Source organism: Trifolium pratense, linkage group LG4 (genome assembly GCF_020283565.1).
Source record: "Trifolium pratense cultivar HEN17-A07 linkage group LG4, ARS_RC_1.1, whole genome shotgun sequence".
NCBI lineage: Eukaryota > Viridiplantae > Streptophyta > Magnoliopsida > Fabales > Fabaceae > Trifolium > Trifolium pratense.
The window spans coordinates 47,793,754-47,804,852 of record NC_060062.1 but is presented as its reverse complement, the minus strand read 5'-3'; the positions used below and the strand labels follow the sequence as shown (position 1 = coordinate 47,804,852).

Here is an 11,099-nt window from a genome sequence, read left to right as displayed (position 1 = left end):
TGCTATACCTTTCTTGAAAGGGGAGAGACTATCGTGCTGATAACGTGTTATGAACTATTCCTAGAGAATAACAATAATAGAGAAGAAGAGATGAAGGAGAGAAAGAGAAGAGAGAATAGACTATTGTATTGTTCTATTTAAGGTGTGTATTACATAGTAACAAAGGGGTCCTATTTATAGGACACAATTAGGGAACAAGAAAACCTACACAATAATGGACATTCATTACATATTATTCATAACATAAAGATAAAATTAATATTGTAAATGTAACTTTTTATACTGTTTTTTCTTTTGAAGAAGCCAACTTTTTATATATTGTTAAAGTAATGAACGGACAAATTTTAAGATAATTTTTTTTTATTAATATGTTTAGCTAGCTAATGTCTTGAGTTAAATTTTTTTTCCCTTAATTGCACTTTTAGTTTTCTATTTTATCAAACTCACAAAAGTAGTTTTCATATTTTAAAATCAAACTTTTTGGTTCCTCTATTTTTATATTTGTTGCAATTTTGGTTTCAACCCATGTTTTTTTCTCTAAAAATTGTGATTTTTGGCTCTTAAAAGGTGATTTATTGTCTCAAACATTGAATCAAAAAATAAAATATTACATTTGAGACAAAAATTCACATTTTCTGGCATCCAAAGTCACCACTTTTAGGGTAGAAAGAAAGAGCTTAAGACCAAAATTGCAACAAATGTAAAAATAGAATGACAAAAAAATTGAGGACCAAAAAGTTCGATTTTAAAATAGAGGGACTATCTTCGTGAGTTTAATAAAGTGGGGGATCAAAAATGCAATAGCGGTGACTAATTTCCATCGAGAAACTTGTGTGGCACACTAGCTAAATTTTCTCCACACGCACTAGATAAAAATCGAACATCTGACAACATGCTTAAGTGGACTAAAATCTTTTAACGTTGCTTAACAATTTTACCATTAAAATTAACCCAATTATTTTACCATTATAAAATTAGAATTAACCCAGTTATTATTTCTTTAAAAAATGGCGCACAATTCAAGTGTGAAATTTAATAATATATGCAGGAGTAAAACTAAGCCACATATTACGTTGAATCACATAATTAGCTTACTGTAAAAGCAATGTCTCAAATAGCTTACCAATGCCATAGCACGGTGAGAAATCTGAACAATGTTGATAACCTACCATATGAAAATTCGTGTTCAACTTGTACACCCATAATTATAATTTTTTATTATAAAACCGGTCAAACCAAATCTAACTTAATTAAAACATTATTACAAGTTTTCTCTTGTGAAGGAAAGGAAAAAATAATTTATAAACACCTTGTACTAAATATTACTTAAGTGCTTCATTAGGTGATGTTTTGTGGAGCATGAAAACTATGGCATTGAAGTGTTATAACATGTTGGTCCTTCTATTTTTGCTTGTGAATATGAGCTTTTATGGAAATATTGTAGCTCAAAAAAATGGCTTAGGAGCTTCTTTCATCTTTGGAGACTCTTTGGTGGATGCAGGAAACAATAACTATCTTTCAACTCTTTCTAAGGCAAACATTCCTCCTAATGGAATCGATTTTAAAGCTTCCGGAGGAAACCCTACTGGCCGTTACACCAATGGAAGAACCATTGGTGATCTAGTAGGTAATTTTGTTTTCTTTTTCTTCTTTTGGGTACAAATAATTTTGTATTTTTGTTTTCCTTCTATCCGCGATCAAATGTTACATCAATCTATTCGTCTAATAACCAAGATTTGGATTATGTGCGGAATCTGGACCGTCTAATTAAAGATTAGACGATTTAGATTAATTAAGATCAGAATTTATAAAATCTGATCTTAAAATTTGAACTTTATGATCTTGATCAGACGGTTTACATGTGACCGACTGCACTGCAGTCAATATATTTTGACTGCATCGAACCCTAATCCTCAAGATTTGGTTGGATTAACGGAAGAAAAAGAAGGAATGATGTAAAATATTATAAAGACTAAACTCTATATATTTTCTTCTTTTCCCAACAAAAGAAGAAGAATGATGTAATGTATGAGTACTAAACTTTTTTTTTCCCTATTTTTCTTAATATATTGGTTTTTTATTTATTTTTTAACTTTTCAGGAGAGGAATTGGGACAACCAAACTATGCTGTCCCATTTTTAGCTCCAAATGCAACTGGAAAATCAATACTCTATGGAGTTAATTATGCTTCAGGAGGAGGAGGAATTCTTAATGCAACTGGAAGAATATTTGTTAGTATTTCAAACTCCCCTATTACTATTTCTTAATCATTAATTATGTATATTAAAAAAAATATAATTGTTTCATGTCATATACTTAAACCTAATTATTATAATTTCTCAGGTGAATAGGATAGGAATGGATGTTCAAATAGATTACTTCACCATAACAAGAAAACAAATTGACAAACTTCTTGGTGCATCCAAAGCAAGAGATTTCATAATGAAGGAATCAATTTTCTCCATCACTGTTGGAGCCAATGATTTTCTCAACAATTATCTTCTCCCGGTTCTTTCCGTTGGAGCAAGAATTTCTCAGAGCCCAGATGCTTTCGTAGACGATATGATTAATCATTTCAGGGCCCAACTCACGGTATACATCTTAATTATCTTATCTCATTCTTAATTTAAATTTGACTCTGATTGAACATAAAAATGTTTGAATCCGAGTTGAGACCCCGACCAAAACAATTAATGACCATATTTTATTTTATGTTTGAATGATAGAGACTTTACAAATTGGATGCTAGAAAGTTTGTGATAGGCAATGTTGGTCCAATAGGATGTATACCTTACCAAAAGACTATCAATCAATTGAATGAAGATGAATGTGTGGATTTAGCTAATAAACTTGCAATTCAATACAATGGTCGATTGAAGGATATGCTTGCTGAGCTAAATGATAATCTCCCTGGAGCCACATTTGTCCTTGCAAATGTCTATGATTTAGTCATGGAACTCATTAAAAATTATGATAAATATGGTAAATACCAAATATTTCATTTCATTTCCTTTTTTTTTTTTTTGCATGATCTATGCTATATATTATCTTCATTTAAATTATGATTCAAATATGTGGTCGGATTAATCTGTTGAAAATATTCTTCAAGCCACTAATCCAGCCAAATATTGGACGTCGCTGGGTTCAATGGCTAAAGAGAATAATATTCTTAGTCGTTAGATTAACTGCACAATTGAATTTTGGTTTGTATCTGTTTTAGACCGACTTATTTGATTTTACCTAATGACATGAGTTTTTGTAAGATTGTTTAGAAACATCTAATAACATATCTACAACTGTTTTCAACTTATTTTCATAAGTTCTCTAGAATAGCTTATGAAATCAGCTTATAACTAATTATATAAAAACAATTTGATTTTATCTTTATTTATAAAAATAACTTATACATAATCATTTATATAATCTATTAAATATTTTTGTAGGATTCACAACATCAAGTAAAGCATGCTGTGGAAATGGAGGGCAATTTGCTGGGATAATTCCATGTGGACCAACTTCAAGTATATGCAATGATAGATACAAGCATGTGTTTTGGGATCCATACCATCCAAGTGAGGCTTCTAACATAATCATAGCCAAGCAGCTACTTGATGGAGACAAGAGATACATATCTCCTGTCAATCTTAGACAACTGAGGGATCTTTAATTAATCTTTCAATTTATTTTTGTTTTGTTTCTATATACTTCCTCAATTTGTTTTACACAATTGCATGCATACGATTTCCTTCTATTTTATTTTGTTACTTAATTGTATTGTATACTAAAGTGTGTATGTGCATCAACACCTTTTGTTGTAGCTACATCCTTTTATTTACTTTAATTAACAAATTATACATATGTAAGTTTTCCATTTTATTTTATTTTTGGTTTTTTTTTCACCACTATTTGAATTTGGTTCGGGGTCAATTCTGGCATCAAACCAAGTTGTGGAGGATCGAACCGCAATCCTCCCTACCAAGTTCAGCGCCAATCACCACTAAACTAACTAACGAGTATAGAGTGAAATGTATTTTGGTTTGTTCCTTAAAAACTATAAAATCTGACATTAAAATTTGAACTGTTTGTTCTCTATCCAACTAGTATTTGTTACGGACTAAAATGGCCCAATTTCCACCACACCAAATAACAATGCATAAGAGGCAGAGCCATTCCACAGCTCAACCCCAGATGAGCTTCCCTTATCCAAAGGAAAACAACACTGTGCAAAGGAAAATCTAGAAACTATTTTTGATTATACCATTTCTCTATTTTGTAAAACAATGCAGTTTTTCATACTTAACTTATATAAGTAGTTAAATTGTCAATGAAATAAAGCTTAGTATAGCTTAATTCCGCAGGATTTCAATGTCATGTTTAGAATCTAAGAGTGGATAATTGAGAACGTTGAACTCCGACGGAACTAACCTATACTAAGTTTTTTTTAGTATAGCTTAGTCCACAAAACTTCTCCCAAAAAACATTCAATTTTGTATCTAAACAATCATGATATTTGAACTTCATATTTTAGATCAAATACTTTGTTTTATCTATATTTCTCATTTCTGATCACATCTATATCTCTCAAGTTACATACATCTAAAGGCATGTAAAATGAATTCATCATCCAATGCGAACATTGGGCACACATTAATAGTAGTACCTCTCAAAAACAAATCATGTGGTCTAAATGTCTAATGCATGTCACGAGGAAAATAATATAAATGTGAGCTATTATTATACTAGTACAGCTTCTAAGTCATCAACGTTCTTCCAGGCCCACAACAAATATTTGGTTACCTAACTATTACTATTACAAAGGCCAGTCAAAAAAGAAAACTTTGCACAAAGTTGGTTGGAACATATACAACTTGCTGTAATGAGGAAGTATCCCACAAGATCACATTATCATTACTCTCTTTGACAATCAAAGAAAAGTGCCACCAAAAATAGAAATTAGTATTTTAGAGCATGAGACAAACAGCACTCACTAAACTTTAATTTGAAATTTTAGCTTACAAACAACAAAATATATTGAGCCATTTTATTCAACCTCTAATAGGATTAGTTTAACCATATATAACTGCATCATCTTTACTGGGATCCTAATCCAATTTCAAGTGAAGTTATATATATATAAAACACAGATACATACACAAAATTAAACACAAACATCGAACAAAACACAAAACACAAATACTGACACATAACATCGATAATAATTATAAAAAAAAAAACATAATTCAATGTAATTATAAGCGTTATTTGTCTTGGTGTCCGATACCAGAACACGTGTGCTATATAGAATCAATCACACAGCTTAATCAGTCATAAAACACCATTAATTAATTAATCCATCCAGTAAACATACACATGACAAGAGGATTTCAAGAGACTCAAACAAAACAAAACAAAACAAAAAAAGTCTTAGTTGTACTACTATGATTATACCCAAATTCCATTGCACGCCATACCAGAAAGAAGAAGAAAAAAAGACTAAACTTTTAAACTAACAGCACCTTCCATTGAAACAAAAACAAAAAATTAGAATGAGTTTCATTTGAGTCCATTTACTGGTGTTGAAATTGCAAGTCCAGGCCATGAGAAATAATGATCACCACCACCAACAAAACCACCTTCACCACCTTCTAACTGCCATAAGTTTGAAGACACAACAGGCACACCACCAATGTTTGATCCATCCACCATTCCTGGAAAACCCCAACCAGTCCTCCCCCCACCAATCCCAAAGCCCATTTCATCAAGCCCCTGTCCAAGCCCAAGCCCAAATCCACCTAAAGCAAGCAATCCTCCAGAGTTCCCTTGTTGAGTATTGCTGTTGTTCAGCAATGAAGTGAAGCTCCCAGAAACACTCATGTTCTGTTTTCCATCACCCTCAACAACACTACTACCACAGAATGGCATAGTGCCACCGTGTACGGCGGAGATGGGTGTCATTGATTGATACTGGTGGTGGTGCTCCGGTGCTGAACTAACCACAGAGCAGGAAGAAGAGGAGGTCACCGCATTGTGCTGAGTTCGGGAGCGCTTGGCATTTTTCCGGGTACCTCCGCCGACTGGAATGTCACGGAGAGTACCTCCCTGAGTCCAGTAGCGGCGACAACCCTTACAGAAATGGCGTGGCTGAGAGTAGTTATAGTTGTTATAGTAACAGAACTTAGTGTTGGTTGAATCACAACGAGGACATGGTAGATTCTCTTTCTCAGGTCCAGGTGCTCCCGGACCTGGACGGTTTTGTGGTTGGGTTGATCGACGGCTCTCACCGGAATCCGAAGATGGCATTGTTTAGTTTTGAACAAGTTATTAGTTACTACTAAGAGAAATGAGAAAACAAACAAGTTTTTTGTTGAAGAAAAATGTTAAGTTATGAAGTGTGATGAGTGTTGTGTATAGGACTATAGTTTTAAGTGTGGTGGGTGGGTTTTATGGGAAACACACAAGTGAAAGAGTAATGTGTGGGATATGAATGAGACGAGACAAAGAGAGAGAGAGAGAGAGAGTCAGAGAGAATATTGTATCATGTATGGTGAAAATAGAGACATATTCTGAGTCTTATATCAGACAGACAGAGTGGGTTCCTTCAGCTTTAGTACAGACTAGACTACAGCACAGTGTCAGTAGTATGTGTTCTGTGTTCTGTTGTTAAGCACGATACTGTATTTTAGTCGGCTCATAGGGCTGCGCTATCTGCACAACACCTCACAAATCTCTCTACCAATCAATTTCATTTTTTATGCATATATTCGATTCTCCTGTCTTATCTTCATACAATCTGCTTTAACAGAGGGAGGTTATAGACCGTAGGGTTTTTGGCTAATCAGATTATTATCCATACACATACATTGAAGTTCGATCTTTGTTTTTATTCTAAACAACTATGGATGCATAATGTCACATTCTAGTCTTTTCTCACCTTACTCTATTTTTTTTTCTCTAATTAGACCAACATAATTCAAACTTATCTCTTGAAAAATGTATCGTTTTATGCACATGTAAGAATACACTACTAATAATACAAACAAAAAAAAATCATATGAAATGTCATTGTTTAGTTACTGTACCACCAAGTATTCCAAACCTAACTTTGAATAACTAATTCAATTGAATTATACGTAGTACATACCAATGAACCAAGACAAACCAACAACGGAAACAATACAAAATAGGAAAATTGATTAATTGCAACCGCATAGAACCATAATTGCGGTGCGAACTTAAATCACACGTGATGTCGCAATGAAACCATAACGTAATAGTATTTTTCTGCAATGCAACAACGTTTTGGCTGCAATAGATCGCACCAGATAGAAAATTAGAATCTAGATGAACATTTTGAAGAAAATATACATAAGAAATTACAATAATTACAGTTTTTATTATCTATAACAATATATAAAGGGATATGGAAGTTTGGGCTGACTTTTTATTTGATTCATTTTGCCTTTCACTATCATTTGAAATAACACTTAACAATAATACTAACAACACCCTTGATTTTTTTAGTAGCAACAAAAATCTTTTATTAACAAACTCACAATAACATAAGACATATTTTTTTTTTCGACATAAGTTAGACACAGGCAGGCGCATAACGCGCTTGCCTGGCCGCTAGTATTTTTATTATGTGTTTGTGGGAATCTACGTTACAGTAATTTAGATCTTAAAATAGTTTTAATACTGCACAGATTTTTATCGAGACCTCATGTCATTAATAGGTCCGGCCCCTATAGTAGTGCAGCCGTGCAGGGTGAGCGACGACATCGAGTGTGATTGTTATGCATTATATTTCACACCCAATGTCGTGGTTCAAAGTTTATAGTTAGATTATATTTCAAATACAGAGCACATATCATCAATTAGAACTGTGATTGTTATAGTTAGATTGATCGAGTGGGGGCTACAAATGCAATGCAAAGTAAGAAAAGAAGAATCCTCTCCGGTGTGATTTTCAATTCAATTTGTAATTGCAGAGGATTAGCATGGGGAGTAAGTGGGGGCAGGGGGGACAGAATAATGAGTTGGGTCACCCCTCTAATTTCGGAGCATGCTATGGAAATGGGGCGCAATTTGCTGGGATAATTCCATGTAGGGCCAACTTCAAATATATGCAATGATAAGTACAAGCATGTGTTTAGTTTTGGGATCCATATATATCCATCCAACTGAAGCTGCTAACATAATCATCCCCAAGCAGCTACTTGATTGAGACAAGAGATACATATCAACTGTGATTCTTAGACAACTTTGGAATCTTTAATTACTTTGTATTTTTGTTTTTGTTGTTTATATACTTCCTTAATTTATCTTACACTGTTACACAATTAATTGCATTGCACATGTTTCCTTTTTATTTTCCAAACTGTATCTGTCATCAACACATTTTGTTGTGGCTGGCTGGCTGCATCCTTTTATCTATTTCAATTAACATATACTATGGTGGTATTTTGTATAATTTTTACTAATATATAATTAAAAATAATACTCCCTCCGGTCCTTTTTATAAGAAACACTTAGGGTAAAAAATTTGGTCCTTTTTATAAGAAACTTTGACCAATTTTCAAATGTTTTAAATGTTCAATTACACTTATGCCCTTATTTATTATGAGAGAGAATTTAAAAATAAGTAAATTAGTTGAATAAAGAGTAATTAAATAAGGGTATACATGGAATAAATTAAAATTTATAAGAGTATTAAATGAAAATAACTATGTTAAATGTGCTTTATTGGTCTGTGTGATTTTTTCAAAGTGTTCCTTATAATAAGGACCGAAGGGAGTAATAATTTAAATTATGTATTGAAATGCGTAAAATATTTAACTGAATCATTCATTATAAGACGGTACTTAAGTTCAACTATAATATAAGGCCTCAAATTTTGCATAGAAACCAAAATTTTGAGGCATTAATGGAGGTAATTCAAAGAAGTCTTGGGAGTGGATTTTGCATAGAAAAATGTGATTCCTTACTTATTTTATGAATGGTTAAAGGACTCTTAGATTGTATTCTTAAATGATTGTATTTGTATGTATCTAGTTTAGAGTACTAGGTACTTGTACTTTCTCCTTTGTATTGGACTAGTACCTCTCATTATACTCCTTACTATTTCTGAATATATAATATATTTTGCCGTTTAGAAAAAACCTCAAATTTCAGAGCTCAAGTGTTAGAAGTTTCACATTGGCTAGAGATATGACATAGATAGCCTTTATAAGTGTAGTGCAAACATCAACTCTCAAGCTAACTTTTGTGGTTGAGTATAAGCCTCACAAATTCTAATATGGTATCAGGGCCTATCCTAGATCCATTTGTTGTTTGTTGTGGAGACCTCTCATATTTGGGCCACCCGTTGTTGTTGATTTCACGTTTCAGCTTATTCAGTTCTGGACGTGAGGGGGTGTGTTAGAAGTCCCACATTGGCTAGAGATATGACATAGATAGCCTTTATAAGTATAGTGCAAACCTCAACTCTCAAATTCTAATATAAAAGAAAAATTGGAAAGTTAATTAAATGGGATATAATATTGTAATGATAAAAATTTGTCATAATGTTCTTTTTAATCTAGCATTTGTATTATTTTGTGTTAAACAAGGGTACTAGGTTTGAAACCTATTTGAACACACATAAATGCATTTGAAAGAGTTCAGCCACCAGACCAGTACAACATCTTTGATACATTGTGAAAGTTATTTCTTTTACCAAAGATAATAACATGAGTTTTTCTATACATAGACACACTCTAAACGCATCGTGAGAACATAAAAATATATTGTCATGAGTCAAACTGCAAATTCTCTACTATAATCTGCTTCCAAAGAGTAGCAATATTGTGTCTAATTTTTTAAAATTTAGAACAAGATCTCCAAATTATCTTAAATGTGAATTACCATTGACATTTTAAGACCAACACGATTTCAATTTCATAGCAGCTTGCATCAACATTGCTAAATACCAAGAATGTATTCCTCGCCATGAATTTATTATTCACCATAAAAAAGTTGAGTATCTCAGTTACATTTACCATTAGAGCTGTCGGTGGATAAGCACAACAAGAAAACATCAAATTTTTGGGGTTAAAAGCCATCAAGAACAACCAAAAGCGGTCAACAACTGTATAACTTATTGGCTGGCAGCTGACGGCCAAAATCCGTCAAAAAAAAATTTCGTTGGTAAGTTTCTAGGCGGTCAAAACTGCCAACAAGTATGAAATAGAACGGACGACCACTTTTTGGCGGCTAAAGTCACCAACAAGTTTCTGACTCAGTTTTGCATTTTCTGACAGCTAAAATCGCCCACAAATGGTGATAAAATCTGTCTAAACTTCATGGCGACTTAAACCGCCAACAACTTCATATCTACTATAAATTTATTGGCGCCTTAAGTAGCCAACAATTACATTATATATTTTTTTAAAAAAAATCATTTAGTCAGCTATATAAAATTGTAAAATTACATCAAACATTAGACGAAAAAATTACATGAAAATTAATAAAATATAATTTACATAAAATTATGGCGAAACAAGATTGTCTAGAGTCTGCCGCTGACATCTCTTTCTAGGAATAAACTATGAGGCAATCCAACTTTCCATTTTTGGGTGCAAACAAGAGCAATTCAAACCCTCTTGTTCACAACCAACCATAAATGTGGCGGAATAATCACCCACCACAGAGAAAACCTCATTTGTGTTATAGTTGTAAGGAAATTCATGAGGTTTCGTTGGATCAATCTTAACATTTTCAATCATCATGTCTCAACAATCTCTCGTTGACAAGAGTAGATAGTCGAGAGAAAAGAATTGACAAAAAGTTAGTTGGGAGAAAAGGACAGATAGTTTGGAGAAGAGAGTAGAGGAGAATGAATGATAAAAAGTAAAAATGAAGGAGAATATTTATAGATTTAGAGCAACACAAGTGATTTACCGGATAAGAGGCAATACCTTCTTTGAGACCAATAAAAAAAGGTCACTGACCAAGGGGCTGTGATTATGAACACCCGACAATCTCTTAGTTCGGATTTTAGAACTTGGACAACCAAAATCACATTTGGAATTCCAAAATTCAAACAAAATATTTGTGAAAAA

At 32.9% G+C, this 11,099-nt stretch overlaps 2 protein-coding genes across 2 annotated transcripts; one reads left to right on the top strand and one right to left on the bottom strand.

The window, feature by feature from the left end:
• The first annotated feature begins 1,308 nt into the window (after nucleotides 1-1,308).
• On the top strand, nucleotides 1,309-3,887 carry LOC123881634 (GDSL esterase/lipase At2g23540). Its single transcript, XM_045930355.1, has 5 exons — nucleotides 1,309-1,627; nucleotides 2,101-2,231; nucleotides 2,344-2,592; nucleotides 2,727-2,982; nucleotides 3,444-3,887. The coding sequence occupies exons 1-5, from the start codon at nucleotides 1,360-1,362 to the stop codon at nucleotides 3,665-3,667; spliced, it is 1,128 nt and encodes a 375-aa protein (XP_045786311.1). The 5' UTR covers nucleotides 1,309-1,359; the 3' UTR covers nucleotides 3,668-3,887.
• A 1,434-nt stretch (nucleotides 3,888-5,321) lies between these two features.
• Nucleotides 5,322-6,848, bottom strand: LOC123881633 (dof zinc finger protein DOF3.4-like). Its single transcript, XM_045930354.1, has one exon. It carries the CDS (start codon nucleotides 6,298-6,300, stop codon nucleotides 5,554-5,556), a length of 747 nt encoding a protein of 248 aa, XP_045786310.1. The 5' UTR covers nucleotides 6,301-6,848; the 3' UTR covers nucleotides 5,322-5,553.
• Nucleotides 6,849-11,099: the final 4,251 nt, after the last annotated feature.